Source organism: Armigeres subalbatus, chromosome 2, assembly GCF_024139115.2.
Source record: "Armigeres subalbatus isolate Guangzhou_Male chromosome 2, GZ_Asu_2, whole genome shotgun sequence".
Taxonomy (NCBI): Eukaryota; Metazoa; Arthropoda; class Insecta; order Diptera; family Culicidae; genus Armigeres; species Armigeres subalbatus.
Window position 1 is genome coordinate 402515900 of NC_085140.1, and position 26935 is coordinate 402542834.

Below are 26935 nucleotides of genomic sequence, written 5' to 3' on the forward strand. Positions count from 1 at the left end.
AAAGCATCAGATAATATTTTTCATGCAAGTTTTTTCATACAAGATATGGCATGCAATTATCACTAATGCTAGATTTTCGCGATACAAGTTTAAAGTACATAGGGGCCATCCAGAAGCGTTGTCATATTTTTAGAGATTAAATACCTATCTCTCCCGTTACCCAGGATTTTTCAGCCATTAACTGTGAAACTCGTAGACCACTCTTTTTCGTTTGGGCAGCCTAAATAAATATTTTTCATCATGACAAAGAGACAAATTGAATTAATACTAGTAATAATTTAGGTATAGGTAAATTTACATAAATCCTAGAAACAACTTGTATTGAACATAATGTATCATTAAAAAAACACAATAATAAAGTTTTTAAAAAAAATCCTAGGAACAGATATGAACATTGTTTATTTGTTACGATTGAGGACAAGTTTAAAATTTTGGAAGCGAATATTTTTTCCAGTTTTCAAATATTGCTTTTAAAAAAATCGCTCATGGTAAACAAATATTGCGGTTAAGGCATGTGATTCAATAAGGAAAGAACGTGCTATGAACAGATTAAAACATAATAAATTATATTTTTATTCATCTTTATACTCCAACAATAATTTAACATCAAGGGACATTTTTAAAACTGTAGCGGCAGCAATACGATTCTATGAACTTTTTTTTTATTTTGATATACACAAATACTATTATTTTATATGATTGTTTAGCGTGATCCCATATTGATAGTATGTTGGTTCAACATCTGAACACAAACATTTTTTTTATCACAACAACACGATACTGTTTATCATAAATAGAGAGATTGATTGAGTGAAAAGTTGCACGCGTTGTGCTAACAGGAACGCTTCGAAGTACATTGCAATTGTTTACTTCTTTTCGGCCAACAATTCGTCGGCGGCGGCAGAAACTTCTTTCCACGAGTACTCGATGTCCGAGGACTCAGTGAATCGCGAGCACACAGCCATACGCAGGAAATATGTATCATTAACCTTCGACGGTACCATGTGAATCTTTCCACGACCGTTAATTTTCTTGAGTAGAGCTTCACTCAATTCGTTGGTGCCCTTCAATCTGAAGCAAACCAAGCCCATTTGAACCGTCGAAAAGATCTCAAATCGGCTATCGGCAACACATAGAGCTTCAAATTGTTTAGCAAAAGTGCAATGGCGACGAATGTGGGCTTGAATGTTTTCAACGCCATACAATCGAAGTACGAACCATAGTTTTAGGGCGCGGAAGCGTCTGCCCAATGGGATTTGCCAGTGTCGGTAGTCTGGAGCCGAACCTTGCATATCGTGCTTAAGATAAAGCGGATCGACGTTGAAAGCATTAACAATCCAGTATGGTTCCTTCAGCCACATGGCGCTGCAATCAAAGTTCACCAACATCCATTTGTGCGGGTTGAAGTTGAACGAATCGGCAGTTTCGATTCCCTTCATCAAGTGACGATACTCCGGGCAAACAAAAGCCGATCCAGCATAGGCAGCATCGACATGAATCCATACGTTGAATTTGTTTCCCACCGGACCAAGTTCATCCAGACGATCGAAAGCACAAGTATTGGTCGTACCGAGGGTGCAGACAGCGTAGAACGGAATGAGTCCGTTAGCCAAATCCTCCTTGATGGCTTGCTCCAGAGTTTCACCGCGAAGCTGAAGATTGCTGTCGGCCTTGAGCGAACGGAGTTTCACTCCTCCAAGTAAGCCTGCTCGCTCGACGGATGAGTGCGATTGGTCTAAAAAAAGAAGTTCAAATAATGAACAAAAAGACAAACCAGAGGCGAGATAATCTTACTGGATGTGTATCCAACCAAGCGGGAAATGATGTACATTTCATCCCATTCGGGATGCTCCTCCTGAGCACGTTTGATGGCCTTAGCCTTGGCACCCAGCAACGCCACGAGTGTAGCCTCACTAGCAGTTCCCTGAATTACGCCACCTGCTTGACCTCCAGAACAGGCTAGGAACTCCTCAGGTAATCCAAGCATCTTACCCAACCAGTTGAGCATTTCAACTTCTAGTTCGGTGCACGCGGGGCTGGCAATCTGTGAAGAATCGTTGGCGATCATACAGTCGTGTTCCTTGAGTCAAATTATCTGAACTTACCCATGTGAATCCGATGCAAGCGATGGCACCACTAAGCATATCGGCAACAATCGCTGGATAGGAGTTGGCTGTAGGGAAATACGCGTGAAACTTGGGGCTGTGCCAATGGGTGACACCCGGCATGATGACACGCTCGATGTCGGCCATCACAGCTTCCCAGCTTTCTGGCTTTTCGGGGGCCTCCGAAGGGATCAATGGTTTGAGGTAGCCCGGCTGAACCTCGGGAAGGACACGACTAAAAAAAAAGAATAAAAATAGGGTTGAGAACCTGTTTTCCATGGATACAAATTTATATCAACAGACTAGAAGTGCTTAATAATTTTTCTAGACTTGAAGGGTTTTTCGGCTAGCAGTCTTCGAGATTAGCTGAATGATTCTTATGTTATCATCGCCGACGTGTTGAACCGGGTGGATTTTTAGGTGGCACAAGTCACTATTGAGTGTGGTCAATTGCTAACAAATATTAATAGCATCTGCATTACCAATTTCACAAAAATTTAGTTTTAGTAGTCAACTTGTTCAGTTTGAAACCGTTATAATTTTCAGTAAAGGGGACTGAAGCCATTATCAAGTTTCGTCCACCACGAACGACAGAAGAAGTTTTTTGGGGCTTATAATATTTGTTGGTCGACATATTCCAAACCTTTCTACACTATGCAGTGAACGCACGAGAAAAGGCCAAAAATTTGAATGGACTCAAACAATCAAAATTCTTTCGAGCAATTGGAAAATTGTTTATCAAATGTGGAAGCTCTGGCATATTTTGACCCTGTTCTGGATACTTTTCTAATGGCTGATACTAGTCCAATAGATCTAGGAGCAGTGCTTTATCAAAAAGGATCAGATGACCAATTGAAAGTGATCAGTTATGCCTTCAAAACACTCTCGGAAGTTGAACGTCGATATGCCCAGACGAAGAGAGACGCATTAGCTTTGGTTCGGGCCCCAGAAAAATTACATTTCTATTTTTATGGAAAGTTTTTTTGGCTCATCACTGATTATAAGCAATTTGTAACCATCTTTGGGGATAAAGCAAAACATTACGCCAGAATCGAAAGATGGAGGTTGCGTTTGATATCGTATGATTACAAAGTCATCTACAGACCAGGAAAATGCAATATTGCTGATTCAGAGAAATCAAGTCCCGTGAGGAGCCATCTACTAGACCAGTAAGAAGCTCGAAAATGCGTGAAACAAGGAAGCCCCAATACTTGAATAATTATTTGGTATATAAATGTAATAAAAGTAATTAGTATATAAATTCTTACAATTTGAAACTTTTACAGGAAAGGAGAGATGTAGTAGGCGTAGCCTTGATATTATATCGCGCGATAGAATAAAGATTCATTCGAAGGTACAACTTGACATCCGACGGATGTGTTTTATTAGAAGTAAGAAAGTTTTTCCTCTACAGAGACTAAGGAGGCTTGATACCTTTTTCTCATTTCTGAAATATCACAGCCAAAAATTAATAAACTTACGCGTTTTTCACACAGATTCTTTAAGAAATATATAATTCAACTTTACTGATGTGTGACAATATGTTAATTGATGTTGTTACTGATACACGATCGTGTTTTTGGAGCGCTATCGAAAATCGAATTTAAAAATATTCGGGGGAGCTTAATCCTTCTCCAAGAACTTACTTTGATAAAAGTAGAAAAGTGCTCTCTGTCTTTTTTAAATATTTTTCCTTCAAAATACCAATTCTGTCAAATCTACACAAAAGCAGGCACCTGCGAACAAATTTTTTTTTTTTTTTAATTTTTTCGCCGGAATTTTGTATGACAAATGAAGGATCAAATATCCTAAAATTGTGATGCAATGTTGAGAATTTTAATGTACCGCCATCGGGGGTAACAATGGGTCTGGGGGGTAATAATGGGTAATCGCTCTCACCGACAGCCTGAAGGTCGGATAACAAAATCGTTCAAAAAGGTCTTTTATATTTTAGTTTTCTTGCCCTCAGATACATTCATTTAATTCTACAAGCATTCTAAGTAGTTGAAACAGTGACCCATTCTCACCCCATTTGACCCTTCGACACCCCCGACAACGGAGGCCCAACTGACAATAATATTATTTATTTCAACAAACTAGATTGTTGATTTTGGGTATGTTTTCTAGAAATTTAGCTTGTAAATTTGTGTTAAGGAACTTGAAAATAATTGATTTTTTCGAATAATTTCGATTTTATTGTTAAGAAAAATAAATCTATTAATAAGGAAAGTGTCACATGTTTTTTAGGGAATTTGAAACTTATTGTTTGTATTTTTACGGCAAGAAACACGACGGCTACTCGGTGACTTCCTTCCACCCATTTATTCTAGCAGAGATTTTCATGGATATTCCTCAAACATGTCGATTTAAGAAATAGGGGAACTACTCCGTTTTCCATCTCAGTATTGCGAAACAAAGGAATACTGCACAAATTTCGTCGCTTCTTTTTGCTCATTGCTGGAAAAAATCATAAAAATTAGAAACAAATCAAATACCGTGTCATTGCTTTGTTTTTCATGAGATGAGCATAGGAGCTATGAAATGAAATCCAGGAACGATAACCCCAAATAAAATACATAGCTTATAGCAAGTAAAATTTATAATCTTACTAGCTGACCCGGCGAACTTTGTCTCGCCAAAAATTGATCAATTTGCTGATACATTTTTTCTGCGTCCACAATTTATCAAAAAAACAAATTGGTTCTTCAGAATGATCTCTCTTTTTTTACAACTTATCATTGAGCGCGGTCGTTTAAATGCAATGTTTGTTCCATATATATAGATGGTCAAAATTTTAAAATCCCATGCAAATTGTACGAAAAACCATTTTATTGAAAAGATTTGATTTTCAAAGCATTCCAATATCATTATTACATTTTTCCACGTAAAAAGAAGAAGAAAACGAACATAAATTAGCAAAAATTGGGCTGTCTATTCTATATTCTATATATGGTCGGGGTTCAACCAAAACGCACCAAGCGGCTTTTTGACTGACCTATAATATTTTGTTCGCACAAGAAACACGGGAATCATTTCATATCAACTCATACGTATATTTGATGTATGATATCCTCAGTTATGAGGTTAGGAGGTGTTGGTGTCGATACGATATGCGATTAATTACATCCGCTAAACGAAAGTTTGGGCAGAAAAATGGGTGATTTTTTGTTGGCGCTTGGTGTGTTTTGGCAGAACCCCGACCATATATAAAAAGAATAAGAAGATTTGCACTCCAATCAACAGAAAATGAGAAAATTGAAATAATAATCAAATGTACAAATCTGCCAAATTAAGCGGGCTTCATTCATGTGTGTGTGTAAGCTCAAGTTAAAGCAATATTTTTTGAGGTCAGCTCAATATTTTGTTGAATTTACAATCAGCCACCTCTTTCACTCTACTTTGAAAAATTTAACATTTTTTTAAGACAGTACGTACTTCTATTTCTATCTTACGCTTCCACAGATAACAAGCAATAAGAAAAGGAAAATCAGCAGTAATTTAGCAAAATAAATTTTAGTTTTTATATAAAAAATTGCAAAAAATGCAATATGGGAACTGTTCCGTTTTCCATCTCACTGAACATAATTCTCGGGTACTTATTCAAAAGAACGTATGTGATTTTGTAAACAAAGAACCAAACGTCGATTTGTCCAATCTGATAGCATTCCTATGCAAACCATCACCACGGACAGGTGGGGAAAGCCTTCGGCTACCTGTTGGTGGTATTGGATTGCGTGAGAGTGCCATCATATTGGACAAAGCGACGTTTGAATCTTTGTTTACAAAATCACATACGTCCTTTTGAATACGTACAGCATCAAATATAGCACCAAACTCGTCGCTTCTTTTCACTTAACAGCGTACTCACTGCTGAAAAAAATCACAAAAATAAGAAGCAAACCAAATTCCTTTTCATTGCTTTTTTATAGGGTGAATATAGGAGCCATGGGATGAAGTACCGAACCGTTCCCTTATTTCTAATTTATTTATGGGATTTTTATGTTTTTTTTTTTCTAATGAAAAAGAATGATTTGTCATGGGTAAATCTTCTTTTATAATTGCGATTTTTAAGTTTATTGAAATTTTACATTATTTAGGAAAAGTGAATATACATTGCGTCTACCCTTATTTTACTACACTTATCATTTTTTCTATCTATACATCAATTTCCACAACTTTTTAAAGACCGCAAGTTCTTTGAAATGATTTTTTGTGGATTATTACGTTTAACCCCAACCCATGTTTTTTTTTCAATTCAATTATAGCTTTATTAAACGTATACAAGTTTTGGATCTGAAGTTTACATGGTTTTCATATTCTTTAATTCATGTACACCATCCAGTGAGCAAATTGCTCTTTGAAGGAGGTGTTTATACCGTATGCTTATCTAATCCAAGAAGACTAAAACAAAAATTAAGACTTAGTATTCTTATTCAAAGTATTTGTAACACTATGCTTTCACTATAATATAATCCAGTAAAAAAAGAACAAAGTTAATTCGTTGATCAATTTAAGTATAATATAAATGGAGGATGTTATTGGAAGAGTGCCGCGGTCGCGAGTGGACGTGGAAAAAAATGTTCCGTTATTTCAAACAATAATAATCTTTAATATTATGTTTTCGCGTGGGGAATTTCATCCGAAAGTGATTTTATGGTCCTTAAATACCAAGTGATATGATCGGAATCCATTTAATCTCGATGAGCACAGCTTCGCGAGTTAATTTTAGTTTGACATTGCGAGTTTCGTTGATTTCCTGAGGCTTTCAGTGGTGCATGATAGTGATTTTTGCAAATTGCACTCTGAATTTTGCCCGTCATCAGTGAATTGATCCCATTCAGATATCCAACAAAACAAGCAAGGGGAACGAAGAAGATCATGGAATTTGTATATATATTATGCACTTCGATGGAATATATGGTGAGCTCGTTTCATGCTTTCTATTTCAACTCCTTTCGACTCCGATCCATTACAGTTGACCAATTATTCCTCTTGTTTATTAAATTTTGTATATTGCATTTTTGAGATTTCTTCATATAAATTCTAACCCCACGGTCTACAATGCGTCCTATCAACAATCCTCATGCAACGGATCAAATATATAATTCAACATCTTTTGATTTGCAATCCTATGTCTTTGCAAACAAGGCATGACATAATATTCATTATATTTATTGTTAATATTGTATTTTTGTTATTAACCGTTTGTATTTGTTACATTCCTTACATTACTTCTATTCCAAATAGCGATATTTGCATAAATGGATGATCCCTTAATTTAACACTTCAAACTTGACTGTATTATTCATTATATTTTTAAAAAATATTTAGTTTCCCTAGCTGCTAGCACATTAATGTTCTTTATCTATCCGTTCTTCATTGCTTAATAAACTTGAAAAAAAAATCGTTAAATTCAACACTAAATACGTACAGGGCATCGTTCGCTGCTATTGCCGCGGATATTGTGGGAGTCCCAGATATCCGGTTCACGCTTTAGTTGGCAACGGTGGCTCTTCTCGACCTTCTACTTCCTGAGTAGTTAGTACGAATAAGGGCGTCCTTGTGAAGTTTTGCTGTACCTGTTATGAACTACTAGTACATCCCATTCCCTACACTTTCTGAAGAAACTTTACTTTCTTCAGAAGTGAATCCTTTTTAACGTACTGGTCTTCGTAACAAAAAGGGCACCATTACGGAGCATGAGATCTGATCAAATTATTCGTAGTACTACTTGATCACCGCCCCCAGTTGGGTGAGGAATAGAGGATGACACACACACACACACACACACAATATAAATGGAGGATGTTATTCGTCGAGCTCGATGATCTCTATAGTGCTATGCGACGCATCGTCACCGGTTGATGTTGATAGATTCCACGTATTATTGTGTGATGAAAGAAAAAATAAGGTAAACATGTTTTAATAAATTCAAAGACCAGCAATAATAAAAAACAAGCGACTGAAAGTGTTAACGCCTTGAAAGAACTTTATTCATAGAAGTATAGCCGACGTTGTCTAAATTTTCACCGAGAAAACAATGATCGATATCTCGGTGAAAAGTCCCGAAATTCGGCACCAACATTTCAAATGGACGAAGCTCCAAACAAAAGCTTCTCCCGTCGCTGCGCTCTGGTGGGCTAATTTATGTCCATTAACGCAGTCCAGCGCCATTTAACGAAAGAAGAAAATTCGCTGCTTCCATCAGTGGTGTTGGATTGCATGTGTGGGCTCAAATGAATTCACAAGCGAGATAAGAAACATTTGTTTACAAAAGCAGCATAGATTTCACATATGCCGAATCGCATGAAGATAAATCCGCGTGAAAAACAATCCCAGTTATTGATTTGAAAAATGTATTGGAGGTAGCCCCTTTCCCTTCGATGGGACTCGAACCCACGACCCTCATTCCTGAAGTATTGTGCATATTAATTTTTGGTATTTTATCTCTTATGCAAGGCTAATTCATAACAGAGTATGGTATCAATCACAGAATAAGGTATAATTGAGTCAATTCCTCTCGCTCGGGCTGCCACTACCGTCGATGATGTTTCCGGCTATATTTTCGCATGTAGGTAATTCTATCATAAATCTGGAAGATGATACAACCATTTCTATGTAATTATAAAATGCATTTCACTTAAATCAATAATAAAAAATATAAAATATGTTTATCTGTGCAATACAACTCTCTCAAGCAATGTTTTTTATTTTTTTATTTTTAATTACTATCAACACAATGTTGAATAGAGCCACGTTGTACGCGTTATTATTTCCTTCTAGATAATGCCTTCATATTGGCTATCATTTCACTGTATATATTTAGGGTCAATTAGCTCAGATTCAACGAGCTACCACTATACCACTTCACGTCAAAACATTTCATTCAGCCTCTGATTCAACATGGATAAAATGCGGCAGCATAGTTTGCTCGCAGCTACGACGCCGCGTGGTGATCTTGAACTTGAATCAGCCAATAGCCCGAACACTCCGCACGCTGTAACCGCAGCCGCTTTTTGTACTAGGTCAGTGAAACCGAAGCGGATTGGTTGAACAAGCCAACGTGGAACATTGATCCTCCATGAGCAATTCAATTCTCAAAGATTTGCTTCGTGACTAATAAAGATCTGCCCTTGATACTGACAGACTGAAGCAATCGATTGGCACTCTTGGTGATAGAGCATTTTAAACTAGTAGAAAAGCTGGACATATAATAAAGCAAATCTAATCTAATCTGTCCAATATAGTGCACCTGGTCCCGCGTGGCAACTCCAACAACTAGTAATTTATTGAAACACGTAGGTGTGATTTCCTATTTATCTCCTTTTGTTTTTGCACATCGAATGGTTGCGGCAGGTGTGTCGACAAACACGAGTTAGACAGTAGGTAAGCGATCATGACGAATGATCACGACCCGAGCCTTGGGACAAGAAACCAGTTGTATTTTACGATCACCAGAAGCGACTTCTCCCCCTTCAACGGCCTAGAAGTCGCAAAAATTGGCTGAGTGTAATGCTCCGTGCGTACATTGAAACATATGCAAATGGTTATCTATCAGTCAGTACTTGTGGAATTTTGGTCAAAACATATTCAACCGGGTCAATAACGAGTAAGACCGGTGCATGCATTCTAAAATGAAGCACAGCAAAACCCACAAGTAGGTACGTTTCAACTTCGTTGCATGTTATACAATGCAAGTTGCTTCAACTGTATGTCTAGACTAGCAAATCATGTCACGCTCACGTGGGTCATTTGTAGAGAAATATACAATTAAAAATCTACCGTGCTTCTGTGGGTCAAGGTTATATAAGCTGTTGTGTTTTGCATTTTGCATCTGATTGAAATTGATAAATGTTTATGAAATAATGATGCACTTGCCATTCGACTCAATAACACAAAGACAACTCAGGAAGAAAGCGTAACTGAAACCGAACACCTTCTTAACGAACCTTTCAGCCAGAGTCAGTTAGAGAGGAGGAGGAGGAGCAAGATCATTGACCCGGGTCCCCACAAAACCAAGTATAGTTACAAAATTCGATCACTTGTTCTCGTCTCTTACAAATTTGGGTACATTTAGGGGTGCCCATCTGGCTTCTGTCCTTCAGTCATTCGACAATTTTATGATTACTGCAAAATCGATTAGTATTGTTGACATAAGACAAATTTTTAATTTTCCCAAACATCTTATAATAATAATCATTCCACAAAATGCAAGATGCATCAATTACGTCTCGTTAGAATTGATCATTTTTACTCATCTTCTGAGTCAATTTCCTCCTGAAAGAAAGACATTCTTAATTAACAATTCCACTTCTTTAGAAAACGAAGGAAATTAAAAATGTGTAATCGTATTTTTAACAAGAACAAGCACTTTTCAGTTAGTACATAAATTTATGGTAAAATGTGGAATTAATGCATTTGATCCATTTCAAAAACAATCAAATCCATAACCCAATATGTAAATTACCAACGTTTTGTTTTGCATCAACCCGAAATGCGACGTAATCACTTCTATCGCCACATGGAATCTCCGTACGATCGTCGATTAACTAATGACGGGGTTTTCCCACCACACACAGTTAGGATCGTGTGCTTCACTCGTTCAACCGTATAGCTACTAATTGGATGGTTTTTCGATCGACCGGTTTCCGCGTCACCTTGTAAAGCACCGGCATATTTCACTCACTGCGGCTATCAGGCGGTCTTTCTCTTCTAGGTTATGCTATGGACTATGCATATAAAATGCAGCGATAATTTCGGACGTCACTACTTACCGGTCTCGGATGTTTTCCAGGTAGTTGGCGATGTAGTCCACCATCTCCTTGGCGAACTCCTTGAACTGCGGGGCTTGCATTTCTGTCTGTTGTGGGAAGATAGACAAAATCAATTGAATGAGATTCGCCAACAAACAACAAAGAACATGAGGTTAAATGAGGTTGTTGTGTGGATGAGTCTGTGTCGGGTCAATTACTTACGACAGGTGGAACTTCGAACTTGTTAGTGCCCATTCCGAATTTAGTGAGGAAGCTTGCAATGTTAGCGGAAAATTTAGTGAAACAGAACATCTAGAATAGTGACAATTAGGGTAATGTTCTAATGGGTTAATTACGCGGGGAAACTGTGGGACTGGCATCTTGAACTGAATTAGCAGCACACTGGATGGAACAGATATTGTAGAAGTGGCACTTCTCGACACAAACGGTGCAACGTAAACGTAGCGTGGTCAACACAATACTGAGGGTACACAATGGAACATTGATACTTTGAGAACTTAGTCTATCAATACGATCAAAAGAGATCGTTTCCAAAATGGTTTAGGGGAACATCCCATAAAACGCACATTCAATCAAATTTAAATAAATGAAATACAAATGGACTCAATATTTTTTTCGACATTGTTATTATTGATCGGTTCATCCGTTCTGAAGTTATTATTATTATACTGCCTCAAAAGAAATGTAAACTGTATTTAGAGATGTTTTCCCACATTTACGATAAACGGCTATTTTATTTTTGCAATTCATTTTGCGTATCATAAGACGAGTACTAGGCTAGATGTACCAGTCGTGGCTATAGCACCAGTTGTCGTACTAGTGCTTTCTATGCGAAATGGCCAATCAAATCAGCACAAAACAAGTTCAGATCGATCAAGCATATGCATACGATACTATAACACCTTTGATCACCTCCAAAACAAGCAAAGCATAATTGTAAAAATTGATTTTGCTTAATTTTTGACGTCCTTTGCACCAGTTGTCTCACTAGTGGTCCCTATTTGGCCAATCCCATAAGAAAACAATGGGATTTGCCAAATAAGGAACCAAAACCACAACCACAACTGGTGCATGCGTTCCTATTATGGATTAATCAATTTTGAGGATTATAACAAATTTTATTGTGGTTTTCACAGCTGTTCTAAGGAGCAGGAAGTAAAATCTTTCGCTTGATAATATAAAGTCGACCCGCATGCCTTTTCCTTATTTTTTAAAACAGTTGATCTTATGTTTGGCGACGATTGGTACACCCACTCTATTCCATTTAAGTCCACCACGAACAGGTTTTGTAATTTATTCAAGCAATATTCCCCTGAAATATTCTTCGCAAATTCTTTCGAAAGTTTCATCCAAAATGCGTTCACTTTTTTTTCTGACTTCATATTAATTCATGTATTATTGTAATACGTCCGGTTTTTGAGAAAATTCGGTTTTAATTTACTGAAATACAAAGTATGTATTTTTAAGGAAAGTTGGTAAGCTGAATTTCAGCTTCTCACTTGAAGACCAAAGCTTGAATTTCGTAGAATGAACCATGCAGGATGAAATAAATTTTTACCACGTACAATGGTTGTCAAAAACTGAGTTAAATTGACAAAAGTAAGCATTTTATGGAAATTTGTTTTTTTTTTGCTCTGCTAAGCAAAATGTTAGCTTCTAACATTGAAAAAATCATAGACCTTGCATATAAGCTTTTGGATTTTAGCACGTATGTACATTCGTAGTGAAAACGGACTCAAATTAACAAAAGTATATTTTTTTCAAAGGGATTTGAACCAGAATTACGTATAGCTTCTTTCTTTCACTCTAGGAAATTGTAGCTTTGCTTAATGATAAGCCCTATTGCCACGCTCCGCATCATGCTGGAGCAGGTCAACGAATTTCAAGAATTTGGTTTTCATTGACTACGAAAAATCTTTCGGTCGCCTCAATCACAAGAGTATGTGGGGCGCCCTGAGACGCAAGGGAGTTCCTGGGAAAATCATCGGCCTCATCAAGACACAGTACGAGGCCTTCTCGTGTAGAGTGCTGCAAAACGGGATCTTGTCCGACCACATCCGGGTCGTAACCGGTGTTAGGTAAAGATGTATTCTATCGCCGCTACTGTTCTTCATCGTAATCGACGAGATTCTGGTAGGTGCGATTGACTGTGAACTATAGGCCAATAATAACTTAATTCATTGAAACCAGAAACTAAACTCGTAGGAACTCGCTTAAGGGACTTTAAGTAGATTTAAGTTGTCTTATTACTTTTTTACAAGTTTCAAGTTTCTTCATTAAGATCTAACTCACAAACGCATCGAACGATTTTGAATATTTTTTTTCCATGTGCGATGTTTAAATGTGTGTAAAAATCATTTTTGATAAACTAAATCATGTTTAAATTATTATTTGGATCTTCTTTACAATCATTGCACAATAGTATAAGAGTAGAAAATTTTATTACAGCCTGACAACTTTCCCAACAACAATGCTCATAATATTGATGAAATTTGTTCGTTCAACGATAATTCAAACTACAGACAAATTTAGCTCATATTCTATTTACGGTTGTGTTTGAGGATTGAGTGGTAGACCGAAGTAGTTTAGGTTTTGAATTGCTCTGGTTGAAGCAGAATTCGTCAACTTCTAACTAACTCACTAATTTGTTTCTAGAAAGTGGACTATGAATCGCTCAAACCTATGTATATCGAATTAATCCTGCAAAGTGTTTTAAAACTCCGCTATCTGAGCCAGCGACTTTTGATTTTTTTTTAACTTGTGATATTTTAAGGCTTTAATTAAGTCCATGGAATTTGAATTGAACAAGAGTTATGAGAGACGAGCTACCCTAGGGCTGCAAGTCTCTCTAATAAAGACAAAAAAACAAGAGTTATGAATCATATTAATCGAAAAATGTTAGATAAACTAACGCAATTGAAGACGCTGGCTTCTATGAAGATTGAAGTTGCTCCACCTCACCTTGATGGCATGACTTGAGAAAATCTTCAATCTGTAGTTACAATGAGACTGTATTCTGCGTCGAATGCATCTTGTTGCGAGCAAATCTATTAAGGATAAGTGCCAATAAATGAGTGATTTTTTTCGGTGATGTTCTTGTAAAAAAAATTGGCCATAACTTCCGAGCCTATAGTGCGATCTGGCCAATTTCTGGTAGGAAATAATGGTCAGAATTCCGCGTCGAATGCAACTTGTTGCGAATAAATCGATTAAGGACAAGTATTTCGGAATCCAAAACCAAATTCACAGGGGGGTCCCGTAGCGTAGTTGGCTACACGTTCGCCTTATAAGCGAATGGTCATGGGTTCGACTCCCAGCCCCTCCACAAAACCCTTGTCCGTCGCCAGAATCGCAGTTCGTACGGTGGCGTTTTGGGAGACGCGCCTAGCCGACACGGCTGCCTGATGACGACTGACAAAACTGTTCTTCTCGGAGGCATTCCTCCAACGATCCTTGATAAATGGCAACCGGACAAAGCAACGATCATATTGGATACACCATATGGACAAATGGACACAATGGACTCACGATGCGATAAACTGGCAAACGACAACAATTCAAGCATAATTTTTCATAACGACGTATGTAACAATTATGAGGATTCGAGAAATCCTTTGCAGAAAGATGGCAAAACTTTTTCTAAAACTGTTTTAAAACTAAATCTTTTTTCAATACTTTTTTCCGCTGGCATGCATCATTACATGACACGTAATAAGCGTGCTTCACAGCAAAGCTCAGTTCATTCCAATTCACTGTGAAAAACGATAAAATTATACATACACCGGTATGCTACACGTACGTCGGTGTACATTGGTCGGGTTTCCATAGTTGCACGATTGACGCAACTGCAGTTTTGTTTTGTTTTGCTTTTTTGTTACATAGGTCGCTCTCAGTTCCCATATGTTAAAGCGACGTATGTAACAGTGAGACTTCAAAAATAGAAATTTTTACATACGTCGATTCGCAAAAAGATCGAATTAAAGAATTTTAAGATCTAAAATCAGTAAAATCGATGCGTATTATTTAAAGCCGCGTGTGATTGTCACGTTGTATTAAAAACCCCGTTTTGTTTACTTTTGTTACATACGTCGTTATGAAAAATTTTGCTTGAATTAACGAATCAGGGATATCTAAAAATAGATTCTGTGTGGATTCTGTGCAGCAGAATACCACAGTAGATCACGGCACAGTAGCGGTTAAGAACACAGAGTGCCTACCAAATAAATAAACGAATAAAAAAAAAAAAAAAAAACAAAATCACTCGCGTTTTCAAGGGCACACCACTCAATATGAAAGCATCGCACAACTGTCATTTTTAATTATTCCACGCATGTTGCGACGCAGCGAAGCTGAAATAATAAAAATAAAAGTTGTCCGCTGCCTCCGTATTGCGTGGTGTGTCGATTGAAAAAGTGAGTGAATTTAGTTTTGGATTCTGTGATGCTTGTCCTTAAAATATACATCGCTTGGATATCTGCGTAGAGTTACCGAATCGTCCACTGATGTCTATGTTCTAAAATTAATCTACTGTGCAGGGATTGAATCCTAAAGAGAAAGCGCAAGTCTCTCACTTATCATCTATGTATACATAATATAATTTACATTACATATACGATATGTAGGCATACCGCGAGAAACTTTTTTTTGCAAGCTGTCATGATAGAGAACTGATTCGGAATGTTATACCCCATTATAAATTTCTTTTAGAAAGCTCCAAATGTGGGGAGCACTGGCTCTGATGATGCATTTCAACTTGTTCTACACAGCTGTGCAGTAACCAACACGAAAGGAGCAAAAACAAAGCGAGAATCACCATTTTTCTGTGGGGGCTGCCTATCCGATTCTGTTTTTTCGCACTTGTATACAAGTTTGATAAATTTGTTATCATGGCTTGTTATGATTTGGAACATTTTTGCCTCTCCTTTATCGTTGTTCGTTATCTATTTTGAGCGAATGTTTTGTTTTGATCTATTGACAAACAGAATTGACTGGGCACCACTGCTACAACTTGGGCCCTCCTTAGCCGTGCGGTAAGATGCGCGGCTACAAAGCAATTTTCGGATTGGAAATTGTCTCGACTACCCTGGGCATAAAAGTATCATCGTGTTAGCCTCATGATATACGAATGCAGAAATGGTAACCTGGCTTAGAAACCTCGCAGTTATAACTGTGGAAGTGCTTAATGAACACTTGCTGTCCCAGTGTGGGGATGTAATGCCAATGAAGAAGAAGACCACTACAACAAGGGAATTTCCACGCTCCACGTCGTTTGCTTCGCAACCGAGCTCTACTAGGTGTATATTCCGACACATCACCCCTTACTCAGGTGTTGTAGACTCTTCAACGAGGTTGATAATACCTTTTTTTTTTTTAACTAATTTTATTTGCTAATTATCTAATACATGCATTCATCTCTTAGACTAGGTGTTCCGTGTTTTCTTAACACTATCATCCTTATTTGCTATGTTACGCTTTAAGTTATTATTAATACATTTCAATTGCCTCTAGCAGTTAGAATTTTTTCCTCTGGTTGAATTGAACCATGTAGGAATTACAATGTTTTCTACTTAAACTAAACATAACCTATTTTATACTAAGGGTACAAGGAGTTAATCGTTGCAATAGAAGATTGCAACGATTTTTGTCTAAAATTGGAAATTATTTTTTTGGACATTTGTTGCAATGTCTCAATATTAGAAATTCTATGAAGTTCATTGGTACTATACCACGGAGGCAACTTCAGAATCATTTTCAAAATTTTATTTTGAATCCTCTGGAGTGCCTTCTTTCTGGTATTGCAGCAACTAGTCCATATTAGCACAGCATACAACATGGCTGGTCTGGTAAATTAAAAGTTTGTTCTTAAGACAAAGTTTTGTTTTTTTGTTTATAAGTGGATATAGGCACTTAATATATTTGTTACATTTGGCTTGAAGGCCTTCAATGTGATTTTTAAAAGTTAATTTTTGATCTAGCAGAAGTCCTAAATATTTAGCTTCGCTAGACCAATTAATTGGAACACCATTCATAGTGACAGTATGTCTGCTAGAAGGTTTCAAATAAGAAGCTCTCGGCTTATGTGGGAAAATTATAAGCTGAGTTTTGGAAGCATTCGGGGAAATTTTCCATTTTTGCAAGTAAGTGGAGAAAATATCCAAACTTTTTTGCAATCTACTACAAATGACACGAAGGCTTCGCCCTTTGGCTGAAAGGCCCGTGTCATCTGCAAACAAAGATTTTTGACACCCTGGTGGTAAATCAGGTAAGTCAGAAGTAAAAATGTTATACAATATGGGCCCCAGTATGCTGCCTTGGGGGACACCAGCCCTTACAGGTAATCTATCAGATTTAGAGTTCTGATAGTTTACCTGCAGCGAGCGATTTGATAAATAATTTTGGATCAATTTAATGATGTACAGAGGAAAATTAAAATTCATCAATTTTACAATCAAACCTTCATGCCAAACACTGTCAAATGCTTTCTCTATATCAAGAAGAGCAACTCCAGTCGAATATCCTTCAGATTTGTTGAGCCGAATTAAGTTCGTAACTCTTAATAACTGATGAGTGGTTGAATGCCCATGGCGAAAACCAAATTGCTCATCAGCAAAAATAGAATCGTCATTAATATGAACCATCATTCTATTTAAAATAATCTTTTCAAACAGTTTGCTTATTGAAGAAAGCAAACTGATTGGGCGATAACTAGAAGCCTCAGCTGGATTTTTGTCCGGCTTCAAAATTGGAACAACTTTGGCGTTTTTCCATTTATCTGGGAAGTATGCCAATTGAAAACATTTGTTAAATAAATTAACCAAAAATGATAAAGAGCTCTCAGGAAGTTTTTTGATAAGTATGTAGAAAATACCATCATCACCCGGGGCTTTCATATTTTTAAATTTTCTAGTAATAGATCTCACTTCATCCAAATTGGTTCCCAACGAAGAGTCAAAAACAATCTCTTGATTGAGAATGTCTTCGAAGCTCCGTGTAACCTGATCCTCAATTGGACTAGTGAGACCTAGACTAAAATTATGGGCACTCTCGAACTGCTGAGCAAGTTTTTGAGCCTTTTCGCCATTTGTTAATAAAATTTTATTTCCCTCTTTAAGCGCTGGAATTGGCTTTTGAGGTTTTTTAAGAATTTTCGTTAATTTCCAAAAGGGTTTCGAACTGGGATCCAACTTCAAGACATTATTCTCAAAGTTGGTATTTCTCAGAATAGCGAAACGTTTTTTAATTTTATTTTGTAAATCTCGCCAAATAACTTTCAACGCGGGATCGCGAGTTCTTTGGTATTGCCTTCTTCTCACATTTTTAAGACGGATCAGTAGCTGAAGATCGTCGTCAATAATAATGGAGTTGAATTTAACTTCACATTTCGGAATTGCAATGCCTCTGGCTTCGACAATTAAATTTGTCAAAGATACGAGAGCATTATCAGTATCACTTTTGGTATCGAGAGGAATATCAACATCAAAATTCCTATCGATATACGTTTTATATAAATCCCAATCAGCTCTATGATAATTAAAAGTAGAGCTGATTGGATTATAAATTTCAAATGTCACAGGAAGGTGATCAGAGTCAAAGTCAGCATGAGTTACCAATTGGCCACACAGCTGACTTGAATCCGTTAAAACTAAATCAATTGTAGAAGGATTTCGACTGGAAGAAAAACAAGTTCGGAATTGCAATGCCTCTGGCTTCGACAATTAAATTTGTCAAAGATACGAGAGCATTATCAGTATCACTTTTGGTATCGAGAGGAATATCAACATCAAAATTCCTATCGATATACGTTTTATATAAATCCCAATCAGCTCTATGATAATTAAAAGTAGAGCTGATTGGATTATAAATTTCAAATGTCACAGGAAGGTGATCAGAGTCAAAGTCAGCATGAGTTACCAATTGGCCACACAGCTGACTTGAATCCGTTAAAACTAAATCAATTGTAGAAGGATTTCGACTGGAAGAAAAACAAGTTGGTCCATTGGGATATTGAATAGTATAATATCCCGCAGAACAATCTTCAAATAAAATTTTACCATTGGAATTGCTTTGAGCATTATTCCATGAACGGTGTTTGGCATTGAAGTCACCAATTACGAAGAATTTTGATTTGTTGCGAGTCAGAATTTGAAGATCAGCTTTCAACAAATTCTTTTGCTGCCCATTGCATTGAAAAGGCAAGTAGGCTGCAATGAAGGAAAATTGTCCAAAATTTGTTTCAACAGAAACTCCCAAGGTTTCAAAAACTTTGGTTTCAAACGAAGAAAATAATTTATGTTTGATACGTCTATTAATGACAATGGCGACCCCACCACAGGCGCTGTCAAGACGATCATTTCTGTAGATAAAATAGTTTGGATCTCTTTTAATGGAGAGTCCTGGTTTTAAATACGTTTCAGTTATAATGGCAATATGCACATTATGAACTGAAAGGAAGTTGAATAATTCATCTTCCTTACCCTTTAGAGAGCGGGCATTCCAATTTAGAACTTTCACACAATTATTTGGATCCATTGAAACGGAGTCCGATAACAATTTTTCGTGTGTACTTTATACCAACCTGAACAGCTTCAGGAATGGTATTTGCTTTGAACATTGCATCAATCATGTCAAAATCGGAAGCAGTCATGCTACCTGAATCGGCAACATGACCGTTATTTTCCGTTGGGACATGGGTATAAACCTTACTTTGAGAAGAGAAATTTGGTCTACCAGCAGCGATGTTTGCATACGTAGGTACATTGGAAAAATTGGAATTTACTGAAGTGCTTGCTACCCGTTGACGAGCGGCAAAATTTGTTTGTGAATTGTGGTGGGTATGAATTGCTCGACCGGTAACCGGTTTAGAAATTTGAGCGTTTGAAAAATTTCTACCCGTCGAATCTGGGATCCGATTGGAATTTCCCGTCATCAATTTTGCACGGGAATTCAAAACTTTTTTGCGTGAAGGGCATTCCCAGAAATTGGATTTATGCACTTAAATTTATTGGAATCTTCTCTCACAGGACATGCGTCCTTGGCGTGAGAGGTTCCACCACAAATCATGCATTTAGCATCCATGTGACAATGTTTGGTTCCATGACCCCACTTTTGGCACTTACGGCACTGGGTAGGGTTTTGGAAATTTCCCCCAGGCCTGCGGAAATGTTCCCATGTAACACGGACATGAGACATAATACAGGCCTTTTCCAAACTTTTCATATTATTTAGTTCACTTTTGTTAAAATGAACTTAATAAAATTCTTGAGAAATGCCCCTCTGGGAAGTACCAGAATGGGATTTCTTTTTCATCTTAATTACTTGGACTGGTGAAAATCCAAGTAATTGAGAAATTTCAATTTTAATCTCATCCAGTGATTTGTCATCACTGGGGAGACCTTTCAAGACGACTTTGAACAATCGCTCAGTTTTGTCGTCGTATGTGAAGAATTTATGGCGCTTCTCAGTTAAGGTGAGTTACGGCGGCGTCCAAAAATGGCAGCCACAATGGCCGTGCTATCCCTCACCTCGCGTTATTGCACGCACAAATGTGAATATTTAGGCGGTTAGCAAATCTGGAAACCATTTTTTCGTGTATGCTGCAAGTGAGCAAAGGTGAAAAACTAGTTTTTGCTTTTGTCTGTCGTTTACTTTTCAAGTTATGTGCCCTCAAAAGTGCTAGGTAGATTTGAAATTGGACTCCAACGCGATTCACCTTAAATAGTGAAGAAGACGTTTGCGATCGTCAAAGGATCTCGGCAAAACGCGGCAGTCACCCTTCCTAGCAATCTGAAATGAAACCTTGATCCCCTGAAGGTTACTCAAAATCTCATTCCGGAAGCCAGAAAACTCGGCAACAGATACCACAATTGGCGGAATCCTTTGCTTTTTCGCATGAATCGAATCACCTGGGCTAGAGGTAGGTTCATTAATCATTAATTCATTAATCAAATCGAACTGATTGCTCAGTTCGATTGGAGAAGAATTATTTCCGATATTAGAGTTAGAAGGAATATCTGAATTCTCCAGCTTCCTTCTATTTTTTCCGCACTTTGGCAGGACGGTCTTGAAACCTTGTTTCTTTGAAGGAAGTGGCGAATTCAGAGACTCCCCCTTCCTCTTGTTTTTATTAATGCTCATTGCTGAGCGTGGAGACGTGACCTTCTAAGAGGTTTTTTCCCAGAACGGTGTCCCTGCAGGATTACCACCGCTTGTCGGAATTTTACTTCCGCAAACGGGTCCAACGTAAAACGAAGGCACGGGTCCTTGCAAAGATCGTAACGGGATCAGTGGGTACAAATAGCGCTAAGAAGCACCGTTGAAATTAAAATAGCTTCGGGTAGTATTAAAAACTTCCTTCCGCAAAGAGAGAAAGAACCGCACAGCACGAAAGCACGACCAGACCGGTTGATAATATCTTCGATTTTATTATTTCCAAGACGATCTTCAAGAATAAATTAAGATCACTACTTTAAGCTATATAATCTGTGCAACAAGCAAATGTTGAAGATGGTGAATAAATAAATAAATAAATATGTGCCTAAAAAATGAGTGACATTTTTTAGGCGATTTTTCTGTGAACAAAATATTTTGGCCGTAACTTCCGAGCAATAAGTGCGATCTGGCCAATTTTCAATAGGAAATAATGGGGCAGGATTCTGCGTCAAATGCAACCTGTCGGGAGCAAATCAGTTAACGATAAGTGCCAAAAAATGAGTGACTGAACATTTTAAGCACAAAACGCTGTAAATGCTGCTCAACGCATGCTGCGACTAAGCAAATATTACACAATTATTGAGATGCGTTTTCAGTTCTTTATACTATATTATTTGCACTATATTTACGCTGATATTTTGGTACTTTGTCAACCTTATGCATGACCCCATCACTCATATAATCTTTTGTAGGACATTTATGAACGAATATTACCATTACAATTCATTATTAGTTAGTTAGCTGCAATGGAAAAAAGAACACAGTCCTTAAATTTTCACTTAAACGCAATGGTTTGCGAATTATTCACCTCACCCGTAAACTTGTCGTTTAATGCGTTAACCTTCCGGGACTCGCATACTTCTGGATCACCCATGCAGTCCCGCCCCTCTTGTGAACGACAAGCGAGTTTTTTCGAAGGTGTTGTACTTTTTACAACGGTGCGAGTACCGGAAGGTTAAGACAAAACAAATAACCATGCGTTCACCATTATTTTACATGCAATTGAGTCGTTTAACACCACCATTCGAGCGATTTGCCTCATTTTTAAAAAAATATTTTAAATGAGTTAGAAAGTCATAAAAACCTTTTGTTTTTAAAAGAAGATCATTGTGAACTGTAGCTATTTGTATTTTTGGATCTACACGTTGGAATGGTTCGGTATTCTTGTTTAAATTAGTGAAAACGTCGAAAAAGTTTAAGGGGTGCATTTTGAACTGTCTCCCCTACTAGTCACATCCACATTGTTTGTTTGTACTTCAAAGTTATAAAATTGGGATATTAAAAATCACTCCAAAAATTTAACCACCCCTGCATTCTTGTATACGTTCGAATGAGAGTGATCCGCATTCTCGTTTATGAAAGCAAAAACTCGCATAAAAGTCCCAAATATTCATTTCCGCTCAACTATTTTGCTTTTTAGAATCAATTTAAGCACGTTTTGGGCAATTAAACATTTTAATTCGCGATTTTATCAATTTCAAACTTTGAGTTTTGTTATGAAAATTTTCATCCATTAAAAGAATACTGGCTGTGCATGTGCTAAGACAAGACAAGACAAGAAAGTTTTTCATGCATGAAAAGAGTTTCTTGAATCTATCCATTATTGTCGATTTTTCGCCATATAAAAGCCGCTTTTTTGCTCTCAAGCGAATAGAATTATTTTGAAGTTATTCAGTTATCAAACATTTCCCGCTTGTTTCAATTGACTGTTGTATTACGTTTAATTTCATAGCAAGTGCTTTTTGATTGCAGCTTTACTAATTCGCCGCTCGATATATAATGAGAAAATATTCGTTACAAAAAATACAAAACTCAAACTTAATATATTTTTATTTTGCTTTCAAATAACGACAATACTTCTTATTATAAAATCTGAAACAAACATAACCCCAATCTTCAATGTTTGGCTCCAGCACAATACGATATTTTGGCTGCAGTTTAACAACCAAATACCTAGTGCGAATAGAAACTTTTTTGAAAACTTTTTTTATTTTCCATGTAACAAGTTAGAGAAATATTTTAAAGTGTGTCCCCGAGCAAAGCTTGAGAGAAAACCGATAACTAGTTTTGTTGTTGTGAAATCGTCGATTTTGATAATCCAGGTTTATATCCTTCTGATCATTTAGAAATCTACAGCAAAATGAAATGAAAACATGTAATCAATCACGAAAATTATAATTTGATGACAAATCATAATTTCAATTTGATGTCTATATCAACATATGTTTTCCATTAGCTCTCATTACGATATCAGATTTTGCTACGGACAAAAACACGAAAAATTATCAAAACTTTTTTATTTCTTATTTTTTTTAAATGCTATACTATTCCATCCTTAAACATGCATTGAAGTTAATATTTTTGGCTACAGTTAAAACTTTTTGAATTATGTATAAATTAAAAAATACAAAAAATAATAATAAAAGAATTCCTTTTAAAGTCAAGCTCGGGCATTGGTGAGTTAAGGGAAACTGTTTGAATGCATCGAATTCGTTTGAAATTAAGTGAACAAAAATAATTCACACTATTAACCTTTGAATCCTTCTGAAAAACCGAAATAATCGATTGCCATTTTTAACCGATCAGCGACTGATAGTCTCATAATGTTAGGTACGATTTGTAGTATAACTCATTGACACATTTCACTAGCTACGGCTTCAACGAACTTTCTGCTGTCGATAATGAAAAGTTAACTTTTGCTCTTTTCAATCAGTAGGTACAACCGTTGCCATCCCCATCTAATTGAGTTATTCTGGCTAACGAAATTTGTCGCTTTTGTGCACTGCTTGTCATAACTACGTAGTTGATATGCTATGATAGAGCTATCATAGCGGTTATTGGCAATACACAGCATTCAACTCCTATGGAAGTTAAATTATCACAGTTTGATATTACACCTTTTTTTTCCTTCAGTATAATGGCAACATAAAATAAGGAAAAAATATTTCAAAGTCCTTCTTAATAACTGTAACTGCTAGTTTTTTAAAACATCTTTTGCACTTTGTACTACTGCACGGTTGGGTTTAATTCGCATTTCCTTAAAAAAATCAGTTTTCTTTCCCTACATCGTTAGGTAGAAAAATATTGAATCATTTTTCGTGTTTCTCGTGCATTTCCATATCAATTAATACATATGCAAATGTTGTGCAAATTTGTTAATTCAAAATAGTAACTGTACTGGCGTAAATATGGTTGACTAATAATATGATTAGTTAAAAGAAATAGATTAAAAGAAATTAATCGTTCACTTATAAAAATATTACATTTATTTGAATCTAGTTTTTGGGATCGATATCTTTCTTAAAAATCTTAATGTTTGTTTATCCCTTTTGGAATCGATGCTGAAATTGAGAGAAAATGCACAAAACCATCAATGTTCAGCACAAAGGATATCAAAATAATAAAGAAGTCTGGACAAGATTAAAACAGTTAACTGTATTTGTAATATTTAGACGAAAATATTTATTACATTTTGTTTATCCTTGTCGGAAAATAGACATTACCTACACCCAACCGACGGTTGTTAGATTTTCTAACAATTCTGTATAAGAATCTACCAGAACCTGTATAAGAACTGGGCATATGCGAAATTGCTAGATTCTTATACAAATATTGTATAAGAATCTAACAATATTGTAAGCTTTTCTTACATTTTTTGTATAAGAATCTAACAATTTCGCATATGCCCAATTCTTATACAAGTGTTGGTAGATTCTTAAACAGAATTGTTAGAAAAACTAACAACCGCCGGTTGGGTGTATGAACTTATATCCCCCACTGGGACATTGTCGCCTCGCAGCTTAGGGTTTGTCTCATTTGGAGAATTAAACTGAAATTCAACTTAAAAGTGACATTTCAATAATTATCAAATAACCCTGCTCGCAGAGCAAGATTACATTTGACAGATATCGAATCATTTTGCATCGATGTCTTATTTGAATTGCTGGGCAGCACCAGCCATTCTTATTACCGGGTTATTTGCTAATTTTCGAACTGTTACTTTTAAGTTTAATTCTTCAAATGAGACAGAGCCTTAGTGTTCATTTAGCACTTCCACAGTTATTAATTGCTATTATACTTAGTTTGGCATAATTTGCTTATGGTTTGTATAGTTTTTATCGGAATTATTTTGAACTCTAGATTCTTCATGATTTTCATTGATTATTTATGGTGATCTCGCAAAAGTTGCTCGGTGGATTTCTTGAAAATGCTGTACTGCAAATTCAAAACAAATTCTCATGATAATTCCATATTTTAATCGAGGTTTATGTATGAAGCTGGTTGCAGAATTTTCACACAAAATTAACAGATAATCCTCATGTCCTACAACCTATTCAGAAGTTTCATCAATTATTCGCCTTGTAGTTCCACTAAATTTTTCAGAAAATCAATAATTTGCAGAAATTTACTAGAACACCAATCAGTAAAATTTGAGAGATTTTTAATGAAGACACGTGTCAGAATATCAAGATTTTTCAATAATTTGCAATAAAAAGTTCCTCAAGATTTTTTAATTGATTATTCTGAGTGTAATTAAATCTCTAATGAGGTGTCAAAATATTACTGCAATACTGATAATCATTGTTTTATTGATTCAAATTGATATTTAAAAACAATATAACAAGTAAGATCTCTTAGAAATTTTTCATTCAAAAATTCTTCAGCCCAGAAACATTTTAAATTTAGCTCTTCCTATGGTGTATTTTCAAGATAATCCTCTATAAATGAGTCTTTTTGGTTAGTGTTTTTTCTCAGAACCTCCCAGATTTTTTTTTCCAAAATGCATCTATTAGTTATCTGGGTAAACTCGATTGAATGCTTTTGTAAATTGATATTCATTGCTTGTTGTTGTTTTGATAAGAGTTCTAGAATTTTGCACAAGTATCTTAACATAAAGAAAATAGATGGATTAGCTATAACTATAACCCTCCTAAACAGTGGAGGCAGTAAAGTGTACTTTAAAGTGAGAACAAGAACATTATTTCGCTAGATGAGGTTTTCACAAATAATTATACTATTTCATACTATTTTAGATCAATTGAACGAATGTCCATAAAAAATTAACAAACTATACATAAAAAACCATCAATAAATAAATTGAACAAATATAGATCAAAAAAAGTGCGGCGCTTTTGTTCCGGTACCGCAGTACCACGCAAGTTTGATATAGTAAATAACAATAAATAATATAACAAACTGGTACACGACAAATTACAAAAAATCGAAGCCTTTCAATAAAAAAAAAGAATCAAAAAATCATTTGCGATTAAACACCGTTCTATATAACTCAATTTTCCGTTCTAGGTCACTTCCCAAATTGTTCGAACAATCACTCGTGCAGAACCTGTTGAAGGTTAGCAGATCTGGTTTTATATTTTTGCACTTTCCAACTTGCCACACAAAAACCGAAACTTCGACAAGCTTCCTTCATCTACACTTCTGGTCAGTCCACCTGAATAGAACATAAGACAGTGTCCTTGATCTGTGCGCGAAAGGAACTCAGTTATTCTTCATACACTAGTGATCACTTATGTGGATGCCAGTCCCAATGTGACTTTGATCAACTTTTGTTTCAAAACTCACCTCTGTTTCGACTTAAATTAAAGTTATCGGAAAGTCACACTTGACTGTGTGTCACAAACAGCTACCGGAAGTACGCTTGTACGATTCAACAGGTCACCCGTGAATGAAACGAAACCGACCGTCGGAAGGAGAAAAAAAAGCGGAAATAAATCAAACGCCGTCGTGAGCTTTACCACCCCCAAACGACTGCGATAATCGTCTTAGAAGCTAGGTACTATTGTGCTGTGCTCGATCGCGCCGTTTCTATGCAACTGAAAGCTAAAT

At 36.4% G+C, this 26935-nt stretch overlaps 1 protein-coding gene across 3 annotated transcripts; it reads right to left on the bottom strand.

Annotated features, from left to right (window-relative positions):
- Positions 1-546: 546 nt before the first annotated feature.
- Positions 547-26935, bottom strand: LOC134213323 (aromatic-L-amino-acid decarboxylase-like). 3 transcript variants are annotated; one of them, XM_062692301.1, is made up of 5 exons: positions 26672-26935; positions 10880-10965; positions 2106-2340; positions 1795-2044; positions 547-1735 (listed from the first exon to the last, which is right to left on the bottom strand). In XM_062692301.1, exons 2-5 carry the CDS (start codon positions 10957-10959, stop codon positions 867-869), a joined length of 1434 nt encoding a protein of 477 aa, XP_062548285.1. In that variant the 5' UTR covers positions 10960-10965; positions 26672-26935; the 3' UTR covers positions 547-866. The 3 variants fall into 3 exon arrangements, with proteins under 3 accessions (XP_062548285.1, XP_062548284.1, XP_062548283.1); XM_062692300.1 differs by lacking the exon at positions 26672-26935 and adding an exon at positions 11215-11369; XM_062692299.1 differs by lacking the exon at positions 26672-26935 and adding an exon at positions 11081-11132.